The 20,285-nt window shown below is 52.4% G+C and overlaps 1 protein-coding gene across 4 annotated transcripts in view; it reads right to left on the minus strand.

Moving 5' to 3' along the window:
- Positions 1-20,285, minus strand: part of PRKN (parkin RBR E3 ubiquitin protein ligase) — a 534,115-nt gene that overhangs the window by 202,290 nt on the left and 311,540 nt on the right. For all 4 annotated transcript variants that reach the window (XM_081094588.1, XM_081094589.1, XM_081094591.1 and 1 more), the window contains one exon: positions 9,899-10,014. In XM_081094588.1, the coding sequence (XP_080950714.1) occupies positions 9,899-10,014 (116 nt within the window). The remainder of the gene's footprint in view (positions 1-9,898; positions 10,015-20,285) is intronic.

The raw sequence follows: 20,285 nt of genomic DNA on the forward strand, positions 1-20,285 counted from the left end.
CGGATCCCACATGATCCCTGACAAGCCCCTGCTGGACTCCCAGCAGCAGCTCAGCGTCTGCCCTGTGCCGGCTCTCTTCCAGCTCCATCTCACTCCCTGTCAGAGCCGTTCAAAGAAGTCCAGGGAGGCCGGGAGCTTGCCCAGAGGACCGGGCAATCAGAGCTGGAGCCAGGGGCGTTGGGGGCGAGAACCTGGCCTCCCTCGGCGGACTGGTGAGACGGGAGGAGAGGGCCCGGCTCCCTCTGCCCGGCGGCACAGAAGAGTGGGGGGAAGACAATGTCAGAGACGGAAGGGCGTGAGCTGTGGTGCTCTCCAGGGAACTGCGCCAATTTATTTACTGGAAAAGAAACTTAACCAAGACAAGGTTCAGGCTAAATAAGACTTACCCCACCTCTCTATAGCAGGAAGGGACAGCAAAAGAACCCCACAGGTTCAAAAACCGAAATCCACTTTTTAATTTCCTGGATCAAAACCCCTCTTCATATGGACTTGGAGTTGCACAAGCCAAACTCCCATCCCAGGAAACAGATGGGCGCGGGCACGGCAGCCCCGGGCTCTGATGTGTGCCATGCAGCAGCGCGGTCCACGCGCTCTGCCATCTTCCCAGGACACGGTGCTGACACTAGTAAACGCTGCAGGAAGAGTCGCCCGGGAGAGAGCCCCGGGAGCTGTTACGTCAATGGTTTGGAAGGACGCTTAGGAACAGCCCCATGGACACTTTCACCTAAAAGTGATGATGGCATTTGGCGCAGGAGGGTCTCGGCCAGCTCTCTGTGAGGGCTCACCGTGTGCCTGCACCCGGGCCCTGTGACCGGGGGGCAGCTGAGTCCGTAGGCCCATGCGAGGGGCAGGGGTGTATCCATCACACAGTCGGGGGGAAGTGCCCATGTGTGTAATGTTTGAAAGCCAGGTTCCTGCTCGTGGAGCACGTCCAAGTGGATTTTGTTGTTGGACCCGCGCCATGGCCTTGAGGATCCATTAGTTTAAATGACCTTCATCAGACTCACTGGGTGAAAGCATAGCTGCAGGTAGACGGCCAGCCTGACTTCACACGGCTTGCCGTTAACTCCAGATGCAAACCCGGCCGACCCTGACTCCTGGCTTTCCCCTCCACCTGCTGCCTTCTGGGGGTACCTTCCCCCCCACTGACCACGAGCAAAGCACACCGAGGAGTCGCCCCGGGAAGGCCTTCTCCCCTCTCCTGTTCGAGTCCAGGTTTGAATTAAACCCCGTGGGTCCATTATCCTCCCGCCCCCCTCTCCTGAGGGTTAACTTCCAGTTCGTCAGTGCAGGTTTACCACGGGCCTCATTTGAAGTTAACCTTTGAAATGTCCCTGAGCAAGGACAGTAGCCTCTAAAAGTGGACACAGAAACGGAATCCAGCTTAAGCAAGTCTAGTTGGCAACGTAACACCCTCGTACGTGCCAGAAGCTCATGGGAACCCATAAAGCTTAGGGTGTTAGTACTGGTGCCAAGTCCTTGAACAGGTAAAGGGCGCAGCTAGACAGATACAGAATGTTGTCGTTTATTTTAAGAACTGATATTAACTTCCAAAGCTAATTTATCAGGGACAATGTTGATTATTTGTGCTGTGGGTAAATTTTTAGAGAAAACAATGGTTTTCATAAAAGACATGATAGTCATTCATCTCTTCCCAATGCCCTTTAATCATATGGAATTCTGAACATAAAACTAAATTGTGAAGTTTGTTTCCTAAATGTTTTAAAAGATATATTTTGGTGACTTAGTATGTTTTATGTTGTTTTTCTATTTTAAGTGATCATATATGTCAAATTTAACAATGAAAATTTACAATAGTTTCTACATCAAATCAATATCATGATATCAAGGTATTTATAAAGATATGAATGGATAAAACTTTGTTTTTATTTTACAGTTATTCACATTATGACATGAACCTTGAATTGGATTAATTTTGCTTTTAAAAACGTGTGTTATTGCTCTGAATGCGATTCCCTGGTATTTATAACCATTTCCAGAGTAAGGTAAAGAGATTCCCTTTGCTGATTCTCGCCCAGAAATACTTGGTGTTCCCTCTATTCCCTAACATTGTCCTACATCACTTTCCTCAGATTCCTGCAGCCTCCAGGAGAGATGGGGAGGCACCTCCTGGATCCCCTCTCAACGCCCTGCCCCCCAGCTGCCGGGCATGTGGTCAGCAGGCGCTTCCAGCTGTCAGCTCCTCGGACCTGAACCAGCCCCTGTCCCTGGGCAGTGTTGCTGGAGACTCGGCCAGGTGCCATGTAGCGTCTAGGTTTGGTCTCCTGGGACGCAGGGCATGCTCACTGCCGAGGCCACACGCGGTGGGCCAGGGCCTAGCTAGGCCTGTGTCTCCTTCATCTTTCCCTGCCAATCTCGCCTCTTCCCTTGCCCTTCACAGGCCTCGGTCCCTAATAAATAAGTAAAACAATTTCACATACCAACATCCCCCCAGACGGCTAGACTGGAAGCTCCACGCCTTTCATCACAGGGTTGGCTCCCTGGCAACCAGCCCCCGTCCTAACAACCAAAGACACCTCTGCTGCTCCGACCTCAGGGAGTTCTAAGGGTCTTAGGAGCTCTGGCAGTGGCAAAAGTCAGATAGGCTTTGTTACAAATCACAGTACTGCTGGACACTATGTCTACCTCTCAGGACAGCTCAGGATTTCATACAGACGTGGCATGCGTGTTATTCGACTCTTCCATCCGCCAGAGGGGCTTTCAAATATCACTGACCAGACTCGCCCGCCTGCTGGAGAAGCGCCGGCAGGCACCAAGCCTGAGCTATTTCGAGAACGCTGAGCTCTGGGCTCCGAAACCGACTTCAGCCGCAGCTCAGAAGGCACATTTGCATATTACTCAGTGAAGTGTGGTTTCCCATTTAGATCAAGTGACTGTTCTAAATTAATTTACTCGGCTTGGATTCCAAGTTCTCTGTGCATGTACAAGTTAGGTGATAGCTGCTGGCAGTGGCCTGCTTAGCAGAACTGCATGAAAAGTCAAACTGAATCGTAGTCTGTCGGCGTCGCTCGCTACTAAAAATAGAAAGTCTGTTCATTCCAATAACTGTTCAGTTTTTCTTTCCATGTAATCCATTGACTCAAAGCAAAACTTCCGGAAGTGTATTTTCTTGATCGTGAATTACCTGACATTGTGGGTTCTATTGACAATTTGGTTTAAAGCTCCACGCTGCATGTATTGTTTTTAAAGTGACAACATGAATATACATGTGGGTGGAAAAGAGCATCAGGGTTAAAAACAACATCCTCACTAAAGTCAGGGATTTGTGGAACCTGCTTGGAAGCAATGGTGGTGTGCAGGCAACTTGTGACTGCGATCAACAAGCTGTGAGAGTCTACCAACCAAAGCAGAAGCCGTAGTTGTCACAATTTACAAATATTTCTGCAAAGCTGTGGTGACAGATCTGAGGTCGGGTAAGAAAGCCTCTGTGGGCGCCAGCGTGCACTGCCTCCCTCGCTGCCCTCATCAATCGCACATCAGAGAATGCCCAGCCCTAAAAACACTGCTTTGTAAACCAGCCGGCCCCCGCCCCCGAGAAGGCTGGACTGTTCTACCAAGCAAAGAAGACGTCATCGTCACAATGGATAAATATGCCTGCAAAGTGGTTGTGGCGAATGTGATGCTGGAGAAGGCCTGCGGGAGGGTGACAGCAGGTGCCACACCCAGGCCTGCCATTTTGGCATTGGGACTATTTTGAGCTGCAGTCCACTGGGAGAAAGCAGGCACAGGAAAAGCTCTCTCTCCTGCATTGCCTAAAGGCAGGGCATACCTTTGTACGGTGTCCCTCCCCCTCTCTGCCAGGAAGGATAAATGTTAATCCCTGGAAACACCTCTAGACCCCTATCAGCCATGGGGACACCAGAGGCAGATGCCTACATTACAAATGTTCCTAACTGGCCCTCATCTTCCATTAGACTCCCCATATGTTTACTTCCCACAATTCGTTGCCCTAGAAGTTCAAAGTTCTTTCTTTGTTTTGTCACTTCTCCACAAGGGGATTGTTCTTTGATTAAGAAGGTATACAGGATGGGTATGAAGTAGGTTTACAGTTGTTTTTATGAAAAAAATCACACAATAACTGATAAATAATAATATAAGAATAAACTGTGTTTTGTGTACTTACAACTGTAAACCTACTTTTGCCTACCCCTGGATAAGCCTGAGTTCTAATCAGCTCTTTGAGTTACCCATCTCTGGGTTCTCCCACGTGTAATGTGGGCTGCTCTGGTTAGTAAATTTCTGCTTTATTTGTTTTTGTTAATCTGTCTTTTGTCAGGACTTCAGCTGGAGAACCGAGGGGAGTATAGGAGACAATTTTTTTTCTCCCCTACACTGCAATTGTATTAATTATTTTATGAGAATCTTCTAAATTGTTCAAAATCAGTTAGCAATGCTTTAGCAAAATCTTCAATTAATGGAATCTCCCAGCTTCTGAAGCTTTAAGTAAGTATAAGTCACCAGAAAAGGTCATCAAGAAACTGGATTAATCCTAAAAAGTGAAGGCGGATCTGACTCCATTCAATGATGAGAAGTCAAATGACACACAAAAGTTTCATTCTGAAATCTATAATTTAACTTTTGAAATATTTCAATTCATAGGAAGAATCTTTCAATGCAAATTCCATTTTTAATGTGATAAATTTATATTCATACCACAAGATGGAGAAAGCTTCTGATTTTGTTGCCTCGAAATGGTGGAAGTTCCAAAATGTGTATACGTAAAAATAACTTCTTTGACGAGGGCTTTCCCTGTTGGAAAGTGTTTATCAAAGGAAGTTTCTCTGAGTGAATCAAAAAACAGCACTTGGAACAATGTTCTGTCAGAAATAGTCGTTGGTTTAACTTACAAAGCAGTTAGCAGTGAGAACACTCTCTCAAACCGCTGGCTTCTACCCGCAGAGGGAGGCTCCTCAGTTACAAGTATCATGATCTATAGAGAAACAGCGAATGCTTTAGTTATATGGCGACTTTAAAGAAGCTCACAGGCAACTGCATTTTTTTAATATAAAGAAAGAAAAATACATTTTGAACAAAATGGCTGAGGGGAAGAAACCAGATGTGAAGACTAGCAATGATAGCACCATGTGCCGGAGTTTGGCTTTGGGGTCAAGGGTCACGGTTCAGCCCTTTGCTGAGTAACGTGCAAGGAGGAGGTGTGTCCACAGAAGAGGTGATGTCAGCACCGCTGGCTGGACGTACAGAACAGCGGGTGGGCCAACTAGCGCATGCCCCGCCTCATTACCTACACAGGAGTTATTCTCTGTTTACTTTTCACGCTGTCTTGGCCAAGCAACAGGGTCACTGGAAGTGAGTTTGGGCTCCTGCTGCAGAGCAACGACACACTGAGGAGGCACCGGGAGGGGCTGCCAGGTCCCCTGGCTCTACCCAGCCCTTTCCCACCACACCCTCGACTGCTGGGGGGCACAGCTGGCATCTGCCCTCCCTGCGTTCCATGAACAGCGCTCTTCACAGCCCGGGGCACCTGCAACACCTCCTGAGTCACATCAGCTCAACATACATCTGCTGAGTGAACCGGTGGTTGGCTTTGTTGTTGTTGTAATCCTCACCTGAGGATATTTTCCCCATTGATTTTTAGAGAAAGTAGAAGAGGGGAGGGAGGGAGGGAGAGACAGAGAGAGAGAGAGACAGAGAGAGAGAGAGAGAGACATCAATGGGAGAGGGAGACAGCGATTGGTTGCCTCCTGCATGCACCCTGGGGCAGGGGATCGAGCCTGCAACCCAAGTATGTGCCCTTGACAGAGAATCAACTCCAGGCCCTGCTGTGCATGGGCTGATGCTCTAACCACTGATCTACACTGGCCAGGGCAGATTGGTTGACTGTTTAAGGTATCTCTGATGACAGAGGTGCTAAAGTTCACAGGTGCTGCGTAAACAGCCACGCCGTGGTACTGCTGGCGGAGGCTGGTGCCCATGCAGGTACTTCTGCACATGAACATGTGGATGTTAGGGCGTGAGCACTACCACGGCCCCACAGTAAGTAGCTCCTAGCGCGGGATGATCTGGGCCTGGACCCGGAAACGCTCAAATGTCATTCCCGCTGCACGTCAGAAACGGCTCGAGGCTCTGTTCTTCTGACGCAGAATTTGCCAAATTAATAAGAAACAGAATGCACACACCATGAGCCTTGCTTCAGTGAATAATTTACTTGCATTTGGGTTCCTGAGACTATTGCTGATTTGGCTGCAAACAGCTCTGTGAGTTTTGGAAGCCACGAAGAACAAATCTGTAAATACTTGATTCTGAATGTCACGGGAAATAATTGCTACACATGCGACGTCTTCAGAGCGCCACGTAGATCACACCATTGCCCACCGCTACCAAATGTCCCGGCACTTTGCAATCTGAGGACATGAACCAGTGCAAACACAATTTGCAATGAAAATAACGTCCTCTCCTCACCAAGTTGATTATCAATTGCTAATTACAAGGATTAAGTTGCAATTAGAAACAAATGCACATGTCACTTACAATATTATTTAAAGTAAAATGAGCTATTTAAAGGCTTTTCAATAAAATAAAGGAAATAACCAAGACTTGTGGGCATTCACGTCCATTGAAAATAGGCCATAAAAATAAGGCTTCCCTGTCACCAGCCCTGGCGAGGGCCACCGAGAGGCTTTAAAGATACAGCTGCTTCTGAGCATCCACCTTCAGAGAATGAACCGCTGAGACCCAGGCGGGGACGCGTGCCAGGCTGACCTCACGGCCGCAGAACTGGTCGGGGTGGATTGCTGGGCACCTGCAGCCACCGCTGAAGGAAGAGGTGAGCGTGTGAACTTCATGCTGAGGCCCCTGCAATGTCTCCAGGAAGCCTGGGGGTGCAGCTGCTCACACCTGAAATCTCGGGGTGGACTCCGGGGAAATGAAGGTCTCCCACTGGCACGGGCTCACATTTCAGAGCATCAGTGTTGATAAAACAGTCCTTCTCTTTGCATAAGTTACTGACCGTCAACAATACAGCTGAAGGACCTGGACCCTATAAGCTGGCCGCAGAAATTTAACTCTTCTCCCTATTCCCAATATCCCCTTAACTTCCTTATTCCTAATATTGCTTTAACCTCCTCCTTATTCGTAATATTGCTTTAAGGCTTGTTGATTGCTGATAAATTTACTTTATCTTATTCAGTTTTGGAAAATTCCATTAAATTCAGGAGGGTTTTTTAAGAAGAGAGTGTTCCATCCTATCTAATAAAGAGGGAATATGCTAATTGAACTTCATGCCATTGCAAAGATGGCAGTGCCCACGGCCACTAAGGAGGGACTATGCCAGCCATGGGCAAACTACGGCCCGCGGGCCGTATCCGGCCCGTTTGAAATGAATAAAACTAAAAAAAAAAAAGACCGTACCCTTTTATGTAATGATGTTTACTTTGAATTTATATTAGTTCACACAAACACTCCATCCATGCTTTTGTTCCGGCCCTCCAGTCCAGTTTAAGAACCCACTGTGGCCCTCGAGTCAAAAAGTTTGCCCACCCCTGGACTATGCTAATTGACTGCCACGCCCTCAAAGATGGCGGCGCCCACAGCCACAAGATGGCCAGCAGGGGAGGGCAGTTGGAGGGGACCAGGCCTGCAGGGGAGGGCAGTTGGGGGCGACTGGGCTGGCAGGGAAGCAGTTAGGCATCGATCAGGCTGGCAGGGGAGTGGTTAGGGGGTGATCAGGCTGGCAGGCAGTAGTGGTTAGGGGCAATCAGGCAGGCAGGCAGGCGAGTGGTTGGGAGCCAGCAGTCCCAGATTGTGAGAGGGATGTCGGACTGCTGGTTGCAGTCGGACATCCCCCGAGGGGTCCCAGATTGGAGAGGGTGCAGGCTGGGCTGAGGGACACGCCCCCTGCCAGTGCATGAATTTTGTGCACCGGGCCTCTAGTGTAAAAAGAATCTGTTTTCTGCTTGTTGCATTGCATGAAGCAGAATTGCTTTAATTCAGGTCAGAAACACTAATTTAAATCCTCTGCTGCAGAGACACGAGTGGGACTGCGGCCTTGGTCACGTCTGTACCCCGTCAGCCTGGCCTTGCCTACAGGCAGCCCGTAGCTGGCAGAGCACATGGACAGGCCGGGCTCTGTGATTCTCGGCTCTCTCTGCTGTGAACTGTTTTTGTATCTCACTTCCCGATAGTGTTTTCCGTTCACACACTGAAGGGAATTTTCGCCAACATCTGGAAATGCATGGCACATCTATCTTCTACATGTTTTCGCATGTTAACCAGCACAGGGCGTGGTCTGGACAGCAGGAGCCCCGAAAACCTCCTCTGTTACTCCTGTACCTGCTAGCAGACGGGACCCACAACCAAGTGTTTTCTCAAATGACAGGATCGCTTTAAAGCTGTGACCGAGCGCGGCTCCCACCTTTAGAGCCGGTCAGGGCCTTGCCGATTTCCTACGTCAGTTTCCTGGATTTTATGAGGAACCCAGAGGCCAATTTCTATGACTGTGCCTTTACATTCGAAGCACATGAAAGGATTTAGACTTCAGCCTTACTTCATTTAATATGTACATTTTTTAAAAAGCACTGGAAATAGTCTAAATTACTAGCAATGGGGAAAGGAGTAAATAGAGCATTCCCATGTGATGGAATCTTAGTTGCCTATTAAAATCACACGCCTTGTTTTCATAAAATATTTCATGGCAGGGAAAATTTATCACGATACCATGTTAAATGGAAAAGGCAGATACAAAACTATATATAACATGATTGCATACAGCAGGCATGTACACATTCACACACACACACCCCATATGTACATGCAAATATCTAGGCTTCTCAAGATACTGGAAAGAATTAAACTAAAATCTTACTAACCATATGGGTAAATTTTCCTAACATTTAAGAAATTTTATTGTGAGTGAATTATTTCTAAATTAAAATATAAAGCATTAGCAGGAAAAAAAAACACCCACAATTAGCAAAGCACAATGTAGAGCAGTGGTTCTCAACCTTGGCTGCACATTAGAATCACTTGGGAATCTTTTTAAAATCCTGATTTCTGGGCCTCATCCTCCGGAAATTCTGCTTCTTTGTTACTAATGTTGTGGCCCCACCCCATAACAAAGAAACAGAATTTCCGGAGGATGAGGCCCAGAAATCAGGATTTTAAAAAGATTCCCAGGTGATTCTAATGTGCAGCCAAGGTTGAGAACGACTGATGTAGAGTATTGGGGTGTGCTCATGCAGGGATTTATGACATCCCCGCACATGGGTCCATGACAACATCCTATGCATGAGTCCATGACAACATCTCTAGGCATGAATCCATGCCAACATCCTATGCATGAGTCCATGCCAACATCCTATGCATGAGTCCATGAAACATCCTATGCATGAATCCATGACAACATCCTATGCATGAATCCATGCCAACATCCTATGCATAAGTCTATGACAACATCCTATGCATGAGTCCATGACAACATCCTATGCATGAATCCATGACAACATTCCTATCATAAGTCCATGACAACATCCCTATCATGAGTCCATGACAATATCCTATGCATGAGTCCATGACAACATCCCTACACATGAATCCATGACAACATCCTGTGCATGAGTCCATGACAACATCCTATGCATGAGTCCATGACAACCTCCTTTGCATGAATCCATGACAACATCTCTATGCCTGAGTCCGTGTTGAGATAGCAGTCATCTCATTTATATCCTAGGATCCTACTTGACTACTGAGCAAGCTGCAAATGCAAGGATTTGGCATTTTGAAGTCTTCTCCATTAAAATATACCCAAGTGAGGCAGACAGTGTCAAAGTCAAGCAGACTCTCCTCAGGAGAGAGAATCCCTGGGAAGGCCGGGCTGTTGGGAAAGTGAGGTGCGTGTGACAGTGTTTCCAGTCCTCACCTGATGTCGGTGCACGTGATGCAGGTGATGCCGCGGCTGTTGGTTGTGATCAGGTTCAAAGCTACTGATGTTTCTTTGTCAGAGGTCGGGTGCGCTGAACATTTAAAGAAAAATTCCTGCAAGAAAGAGAAATATGATCAAAGACATGGCAGTCAGCCGGCGCTTCCCGGTCTAAACATTTCCAAGGATACGACCTCAATAAACAAAGTACAATTTCTTAAATGTTAAAAAATCGGGGCAGGCGAAGGGCTCTCTCATTAGGTCTGAGTTAGAAATAAATCAGCATCAGATCTCTCGAGGGGATGAGGGACCTTGGGCAGCAGTAGGGACGCCCTTTGAAGAGGGTCCAGGAATCTGCTAGCTTTTCCTTCTTGTGCTCTTTGTGCCACGGAGCTGGGGACTCTGTGCCCCGTGGAGCAACGCCCCTCACTGACAAGTGAGTTTCAGAGACAACTCCACGTGGACGCAGGAGGAAGCCTGAAATAGCGTCTCGTGACGAGGGAAGGGATACCCAGAGCAGTGAATTGACTGGCCCAAAGCCACACAATCACAGGTGAAGCCAGGGCGCGACCCAGGCTTCCTACACCATTGGTCGGTGAGCAGCAAGAGTGAAGGCCAGAGGAAGGACCCTACTCTCAGGAGGCAGGCACGCCTACGGCGACTCACAGGGGAGCAGAGCGTGACTCTCCCAGCTCATGCGGAGCCCCATACCTTTCCTGCTCTCCAGCACCCCAGAATCCCGGGGGGACCGGCTCCACCTCCACTCGGCAGCGGGGATGTTGGAACCTGCACCTCTCGCCTTGTTCATTCATTTGCCTACTCTTGCTCTGCCCCTGAGCCCAGGTGCTCTCCTGAGGCAGCAGGCAAGTCACACTGGTTGGGGGCGTTTCTTCTGTAACGTGGAATGCTACCCTTTCTTAAAAATATGTTGTTATTGATTTTAGAGAGAAGAAGGGAGAGGGAGAGATAGAAACATCAATGATGAGAGAGAAACATTGATGGGCTGCCTCCAGCATGCCCCCTCCTGGGGATAAAGCCCAAAACCCAGGCATGTGCCCTGACCAGGAATCGAACTGGTGACCTCTATGTTCATGAGTCAATGCTCAACCGATTGAGCAGCACCAGCCAGGCAAATGCTACCCTTTCTACTCATCCTTTAAATGCGGCAAATGCTTCAAGGGCATTGAGAGAGAGAGTTAGAGCCACTCCTGACCCCCAAAAGGCTCAGCATGGAGGGCGCGACCGACCCTCTGAACAGGGGCTGGCGGCCACTGATTTTTGTCAACACGAAGAAGATCCTCCCTCACAGCACAGAGTAATTCCTGCAGAACAGCCGAGCTGCGGGCATTGGGACGTTGCTTCACACACAGATGACAGACAGGCGCACTTATGTTTTCTCTGAGCTTGCAGAACCCATGGTAGACACCCTGCCAGCAAATCACCAAGTGCTAGGCCAACAGATAAAACCCCGCAGACAATTGCCCGCGTCCTTTCTGGGGGTGCGGGAGTGCTCACCGATCATGGTGGGAGAGGTACAGATCTGCGGGAGCTACCATTCACATGATGCAATAAAACCAAACTGGAAATTACTAGCCCTGTCTATGAAATATGTCTCCCTCTCTCTCCCTCTCTCTTTCTCTCTCTCTCTCCCTCCCTCCCTTTCCCTCCCACTCTCCCTAAAAGAAAAAAAAAATCAATGGAACGATATCCTCCAGGGAAGATGAATAACAACAACAGAAAAATAAAAATCCAGGAATAATGATACAGGTTTGGATACAAAACGACTCCGAACTCGTTGGATCGCCCAATACTTGCAGACCTTGCTAACTGAACGCCAGTGGGAAAATGGGGTTAGAGTAGACCTTAAACAGATGGAACCTCAGCAGTAAATGAGTCTGTGATGCTCAATGGTAAGTTTGTTTTTTCTTAATAAGGCATTGATACAGCCTCACGGCGGCGGGCCGAGCCCAGCGGTGTCGCTCCCAAGATGCAGAGCCGTGGTTTGCAGGCGGTCACTTGCTGCCCATTCACCACGGCCACCGCCAAGGTCACCAGGAGGACCACCGCCTTCTGCTAGGCCCTCTGTTGGTTCACAACAAATAAATGCATTGTGTACATGTAAACACACACACACACACACACACACACACACACAGGCGGGCACGTATGCACCAGCCTGAAGCCATTCTCAGCAGGAGAGAGTGAGCCTTGGACGTTACTGCAGCGAGCACACGGCCTTCAATTGCACCACAGGGTCAGGTCTAACAGCATCGCCGTTCACATCAATTTAGCTACTGCTACACTGCAAAAGCACTTTTTAAAATCTTACTTTATCACCCAGTTTAAAAGCATAAACCTTTTCTGATCCCTAGGCCAATGTAATAGGCAATAAAAATTAAAATGAAATTCTCAAACTCAAAAGATGCTGAAAACACAGTTTTAATTCTTTTCTCTAAATGTGGTGTAACATTTCATTTATGGCAAAACTGACAGCGACTTCTGACACTGTTCCTAGTCTGTATTTATCCAACTTGGTGGGGCCAGTCAGGCTTCTCCCTGCAGTTACTATACACATATTTTAAAATGACAGGGCATGGACACTCCTGGAGGTATTTCAGAGCTCACATACAAAAACTGCATAACCTTTTTAAGATATAAAAATATCTAAGTCTAAAAACCTTTCGGCCCCAGGGAAGTACACGCCAATGCTGTTTGGGGCTCTAACTTCCCCCAACCACAACGTGGCAGCAGCTGCGTATGTGATGTCACTGGCCGAGGCCGTGGCGGGCGTGTCCTGGCTCTGGGTCTGTAGCCCGGCCAGACTGTGGCAGACAGCAGCCGGGGTCCACACTGCTTGTCACTCCTTCAGAGTAGAGGCTGCCTGCCTCGGGATGCGTGGGCCCGAGCGGACAAGCGGGCGTCCGCGGCGTGTGCCAGCTGCACGCATGGGCAGAGCTCTCCAGTGTGGGTTCTCACACGGAGGAAATAGGAGGTTAAAGCTTCACGTTGTGCCCTCCCACCAAGGACCAGGGCTGACCTCTGGGACAGCACACAGACAGTGGTCTGTCCGCTGGTGATAACCTGCGAGAAACGGCTGGGCTCTCTGGGCGCGGGCCTTGCTCGGGGACAGATGGACAGATGGACGGACGCTCTGGGCCCGGCCGCCTGCAGCCCTGGCTGGGCTTTTCTCCTGGCTTTGGCTCTGCAACTTCCTCCATGTCACTGCTGCCGCTGTTCTTGGTGCTGAATCTACCAGGGCGGAGGGCCCCACCCAGAGTGGCACTGTCCCTACCGTCCCTGCTCCCACAGCCAGAGGCTGAGGAACGCAGGGCGCTGTGTGTGATGAGCATGGAGTAGGCACCTACGTCCTCTTGCTTTAACAGAAAGTCACGCTGAGAACCATCCGGACACAGAGTGTGCCCTCAACACTGGACGCGTATCCGCAGGCAGCTCACGGCTACACAGACCCAGAAACCGTGGAAGCCGGGTTCACGTCTGCTCATGCAACACAGGCGGCTTCCGTGTAAGTCCATGAATGTGGCAAAGGCGTGCAATGAGGTGCCCGATGAACTGAGCCCCGGGGACCAGCATGAAGTCCCACCTCGCAGGCGCGGCCGTCCTCGCCGTGGCGCGTGGGTTAGATGAAGTTGTTCTTGTTATGTCTGTGTCATTCATTATAGTGACTTTTGCAGAAGTGTATTTCTACCCTCAGCGGAAGCCCAGAAAACATGAACTTATTGTTCGGGGGTGAATACCACGACCTTCCTCTTAGAGGAGGAGGTGAAATCCAGGCATCTGGGCCTGTCCCCACGACCCTCCGCTGGGGCGTGATCTGAGCCAGCCACCTCGCCCAGCGCTCAGCTGCAGCGGCGGCTCCGTGTGACCCGAGCCTTCCCCACGGGGACTGATCGCAGGGACAGTCCCTCTTTCCCCCGCCGCCTGACTCAGGGTCACCCGCTCCCCGGGACACCGAGGCACCGCAGTACAAGACGGGCCGTTGCGTCCTTTACACTTTTCACATCGGTTGGATTGGCGGGTCCGTCACACACCCTGGTCCCGCCGGGCGCCGGGGCTCTGCTCCGGGGAAGCTGCCCCTCGCCCGCTCCTCTAAACTGAGTCTCTGGTCGGAAAGCCGCGCCCCTCAGGCCTGTGCTCCTGCTCGGGACGCCCTTCCAGGGCAGATGCACAGGAGTCCCGAGTGGGACGTGCCGTCAGTGTTTCTGGCTGCACACATGCACTCCACCACCAACACCTGGTGCCGAGTGAACACGTCATTATTTGGCTTGTTACACGGCAGCCCCCTGTGCAAGGCTGGCCACGTGCCGGCTCCGGGGCGGCCAGGCCCGGGTCCTGAAACATGGTGCCAGGCAGGGATGACCTTCAGCCCCCTCCGAAAGCAAGACAGAGACCAAGATGGTCTCTACCCGGCAGCCACGTGGAGCTACAGCAAACACATGGGTATCTGCATTAAAGTAGAAAGACTGGCGTTTATATGGTAATTATAAGCCCTTCACATGTATCATTTCATCTATCTTTTCTTTATGAGGACTTCCGGGGATGAATGTGTTTTACCATTTAAGATTTCGTGAGAAAGTAATACCAATCACACTTTTAGGTAATATATGGATATGAAAATCGTAAGTTGACTACTTTTAGCCCATTTTCAGCCTCAAATCCTACACACACATGCTCAATGTACTGCCGTGCGTCTTTGCTTGTGCTGTAATGTCTTTTAGAAAATTCTTTATGTGTGATCCTAGGTGACATGAAGTCATGCTTTTCTAAATATTTTACAAGCCCTTTTAGAAAATCGGGAACACATCAGCTACACACATGAAATGCCACACACGTTTGAATATAAATAAGTGCTTATATGCTTTGTCAAATTCCTGTTTGGCAGTTAAGGATAAACCACGCCTGAGCAGACCCCGGCGAGCGGAGCGCCTTGCCAGGGCCCGGCGCAGTGTGCCTGGCTACGGCGTCCTGGCCTGGTACCGGGTTCCTCAGCCACAGTCTGCCCGTCATGCTGAGACCGCAGCGCTGAGCAAACATTGTTGGCACATTAAGTGAGAGAACATTTAAAGGAGTTTCCTGCGCTCCACCGAAGTCTCCAGAGAATGAGGCGGTGCATGGGACAGCCCCGTGAGGCCTGGGCGGCGTGAATGTGTTAAGGGTCCATTTCCAGAAGGTCCCCTCCCCGCCCCTCTCCTGTCCTCTCCCGCCCCCTCCCCGCAAAATGCCTCCCTATAAGCGGGCTCTTCAGGGAAATCACCCTGTGGATGTAAGTGATTTATGGTGTCAGCTCATGTTTCCACAGAAGAGGGATGTGAATTGAGTATGTGAGTTTGGTAATTTTCCTCACAATCCCATAATCATGCTTGGGTCCTTGGAGAGGGAAAAACATTCTATTTTATTTTGTGCTCTTGACACCGAACGTGTTTGATGGAAAGATTTGAAGATTCTCACTAGACGTGGGGAGGGGAAGAGAGAGTCCCGGTCCCCAACACAGAGTCAGACACAGGGACCCCAACACAGAGTCAGACACAGGGACCCCAACACAGAGTCAGACACAGGGTCCCCAACACAGAGTCAGACACAGGGACCCCAACACAGAGTCAGACACAGGGACCCCAACACAGAGTCAGACACAGGCCCCCAGCACAGAGTCAGACACAGGGCCCCCAGCACAGAGTCAGACACAGGGGCCCCCAACACAGAGTCAGACACAGGGACCCCAACACAGAGTCAGACACAGGGACCCCAACACAGAGTCAGACACAGGGCCCCCAACACAGAGTCAGACACAGGGACCCCAACACAGAGTCAGACACAGGGCCCCCAGCACAGAGTCAGACACAGGGGGCCCCAGCACAGAGTCAGACACAGGGCCCCCAACACAGAGTCAGACACAGGGCCCCCAGCACAGAGTCAGACACAGGGCCCCCAGCACAGAGTCAGACACAGGGGGCCCCAGCACAGAGTCAGACACAGGGCCCCCAGCACAGAGTCAGACACAGGGCCCCCAACACAGAGTCAGACACAGGGCCCCCAGCACAGAGTCAGACACAGGGACCCCAACACAGAGTCAGACACAGGGATCCCAGCACAGAGTCAGACACAGGGCCCCCAGCACAGAGTCAGACACAGGGCCCCCAACACAGAGTCAGACACAGGGCCCCCAACACAGAGTCAGACACAGGGACCCCAACACAGAGTCAGACACAGGGATCCCAGCACAGAGTCAGACACAGGGCCCCCAACACAGAGTCAGACACAGGGGCCCCAACACAGAGTCAGACACAGGGGCCCCAACACAGAGTCAGACACAGGGACCCCAACACAGAGTCAGACACAGGGATCCCAGCACAGAGTCAGACACAGGGACCCCAACACAGAGTCAGACACAGGGGCCCCAACACAGAGTCAGACACAGGGACCCCAACACAGAGTCAGACACAGGGACCCCAACACAGAGTCAGACACAGGGCCCCCAACACAGAGTCAGACACAGGGCCCCCAACACAGAGTCAGACACAGGGGCCCCAACACAGAGTCAGACACAGGGGCCCCAACACAGAGTCAGACACAGGGCCCCCAACAGAGTCAGACACAGGGACCCCCAGCACAGAGTCAGACACAGGGATCCCAGCACAGAGTCAGACACAGGGATCCCAGCACAGAGTCAGACACAGGACCCCAACACAGAGTCAGACACAGGGCCCCCAGCACAGAGTCAGACACAGGGCCCCCAGCACAGAGTCAGACACAGGGATCCCAGCACAGAGTCAGACACAGGGATCCCAGCACAGAGTCAGACACAGGGATCCCAGCACAGAGTCAGACACAGGGATCCCAGCACAGAGTCAGACACAGGGATCCCAGCACAGAGTCAGACACAGGGATCCCAGCACAGAGTCAGACACAGGGATCCCAGCACAGAGTCAGACACAGGGGCCCCAGCACAGAGTCAGACACAGGGATCCCAGCACAGAGTCAGACACAGGGGCCCCAACACAGAGTCAGACACAGGGCCCCCAGCACAGAGTCAGACACAGGGACCCCAACACAGAGTCAGACACAGGGCCCCCCAGCACAGAGTCAGACACAGGGCCCCCAACACAGAGTCAGACACAGGGCCCCCAACACAGAGTCAGACACAGGGCCCCCAGCACAGAGTCAGACACAGGGCCCCCAGCACAGAGTCAGACACAGGGCCCCCAGCACAGAGTCAGACACAGGGGCCCCAACACAGAGTCAGACACAGGGCCCCCAGCACAGAGTCAGACACAGGGCCCCCAGCACAGAGTCAGACACAGGGCCCCCAGCACAGAGTCAGACACAGGACCCCCAGCACAGAGTCAGACACAGGGCCCCCAACACAGAGTCAGACACAGGGCCCCCAGCACAGAGTCAGACACAGGGCCCCCAGCACAGAGTCAGACACAGGGACCCCAACACAGAGTCAGACACAGGGCCCCCAACAGAGTCAGACACAGGGACCCCAACACAGAGTCAGACACAGGGATCCCAGCACAGAGTCAGACACAGGGCCCCCAACACAGAGTCAGACACAGGGGCCCCAACACAGAGTCAGACACAGGGCCCCCAACACAGAGTCAGACACAGGGGCCCCAACACAGAGTCAGACACAGGGGCCCCAACACAGAGTCAGACACAGGGCCCCCAACACAGAGTCAGACACAGGGATCCCAGCACAGAGTCAGACACAGGGACCCCAACACAGAGTCAGACACAGGGGCCCCAACACAGAGTCAGACACAGGGGACCCCAACACAGAGTCAGACACAGGGCCCCCAGCACAGAGTCAGACACAGGGCCCCCAGCACAGAGTCAGACACAGGGACCCCAGCACAGAGTCAGACACAGGGCCCCCAACAGAGTCAGACACAGGGACCCCAACACAGAGTCAGACACAGGGCCCCCAACAGAGTCAGACACAGGGACCCCAACACAGAGTCAGACACAGGGCCCCCAACAGAGTCAGACACAGGGCCCCAACACAGAGTCAGACACAGGGGGCCCCAGCACAGAGTCAGACACAGGGACCCCAACACAGAGTCAGACACAGGGGCCCCAGCACAGAGTCAGACACAGGGGGCCCCAGCACAGAGTCAGACACAGGGACCCCAACACAGAGTCAGACACAGGGGCCCCAGCACAGAGTCAGACACAGGGACCCCAACACAGAGTCAGACACAGGGGGCCCCAGCACAGAGTCAGACACAGGGGGCCCCAGCACAGAGTCAGACACAGGGACCCCAACACAGAGTCAGACACAGGGGCCCCAGCAGAGTCAGACACAGGGCCCCCAGCACAGAGTCAGACACAGGGGACCCCAACACAGAGTCAGACACAGGGGCCCCCAACACAGAGTCAGACACAGGGGACCCCAACACAGAGTCAGACACAGGGGCCCCCAACACAGAGTCAGACACAGGGGACCCCAACACAGAGTCAGACACAGGGGACCCCAACACAGAGTCAGACACAGGGCCCCCAGCACAGAGTCAGACACAGGGCCCCCAGCACAGAGTCAGACACAGGGACCCCAACACAGAGTCAGACACAGGGCCCCCAGCACAGAGTCAGACACAGGGACCCCAGCACAGAGTCAGACACAGGGACCCCAGCACAGAGTCAGACACAGGGGCCCCAGCACAGAGTCAGACACAGGGGCCCCAACACAGAGTCAGACACAGGGCCCCCAACAGAGTCAGACACAGGGGCCCCAACACAGAGTCAGACACAGGGCCCCCAACAGAGTCAGACACAGGGACCCCAACACAGAGTCAGACACAGGGACCCCCAGCACAGAGTCAGTCACAGGGGCCCCCAACACAGAGTCAGACACAGGGCCCCCAGCACAGAGTCAGACACAGGGGCCCCAACACAGAGTCAGACACAGGGACCCCAACACAGAGTCAGACACAGGGACCCCCAGCACAGAGTCAGACACAGGGACCCCAACACAGAGTCAGACACAGGGACCCCCAGCACAGAGTCAGACACAGGGGCCCCCAACACAGAGTCAGACACAGGGCCCCCAGCACAGAGTCAGACACAGGGGCCCCAACACAGAGTCAGACACAGGGCCCCCAACACAGAGTCAGACACAGGGCCCCCAACAGAGTCAGACACAGGGCCCCCAACAGAGTCAGACACAGGGACCCCAACACAGAGTCAGACACAGGGCCCCCAACAGAGTCAGACACAGGGACCCCAACACAGAGTCAGACACAGGGCCCCCAACAGAGTCAGACACAGGGCCCCAACACAGAGTCAGACACAGGGGGCCCCAGCACAGAGTCAGACACAGGGACCCCAACACAGAGTCAGACACAGGGGCCCCAGCACAGAGTCAGACACAGGGGGCCCCAGCACAGAGTCAGACACAGGGACCCCAACACAGAGTCAGACACAGGGGCCCCAGCACAGAGTCAGACACAGGGACCCCAACACAGAGTCAGACACAGGGGGCCCCAGCACAGAGTCAGACACAGGGGGCCCCAGCACAGAGTCAGACACAGGGACCCCAACACAGAGTCAGACACAGGGGCCCCAGCAGAGTCAGACACAGGGCCCCCAGCACAGAGTCAGACACAGGGGACCCCAACACAGAGTCAGACACAGGGGCCCCCAACACAGAGTCAGACACAGGGGACCCCAACACAGAGTCAGACACAGGGGCCCCCAACACAGAGTCAGACACAGGGGACCCCAACACAGAGTCAGACACAGGGGACCCCAACACAGAGTCAGACACAGGGCCCCCAGCACAGAGTCAGACACAGGGCCCCCAGCACAGAGTCAGACACAGGGACCCCAACACAGAGTCAGACACAGGGCCCCCAGCACAGAGTCAGACACAGGGACCCCAGCACAGAGTCAGACACAGGGACCCCAGCACAGAGTCAGACACAGGGGCCCCAGCACAGAGTCAGACACAGGGGCCCCAACACAGAGTCAGACACAGGGCCCCCAACAGAGTCAGACACAGGGGCCCCAACACAGAGTCAGACACAGGGACCCCCAGCACAGAGTCAGTCACAGGGGCCCCCAACACAGAGTCAGACACAGGGCCCCCAGCACAGAGTCAGACACAGGGGCCCCAACACAGAGTCAGACACAGGGACCCCAACACAGAGTCAGACACAGGGACCCCCAGCACAGAGTCAGACACAGGGACCCCAACACAGAGTCAGACACAGGGACCCCCAGCACAGAGTCAGACACAGGGGCCCCCAACACAGAGTCAGACACAGGGCCCCCAGCACAGAGTCAGACACAGGGGCCCCAACACAGAGTCAGACACAGGGCCCCCAACACAGAGTCAGACACAGGGCCCCCAACAGAGTCAGACACAGGG

Source organism: Myotis nattereri, assembly GCF_964212035.1.
Source record: "Myotis nattereri genome assembly, chromosome: 6".
NCBI lineage: Eukaryota > Metazoa > Chordata > Mammalia > Chiroptera > Vespertilionidae > Myotis > Myotis nattereri.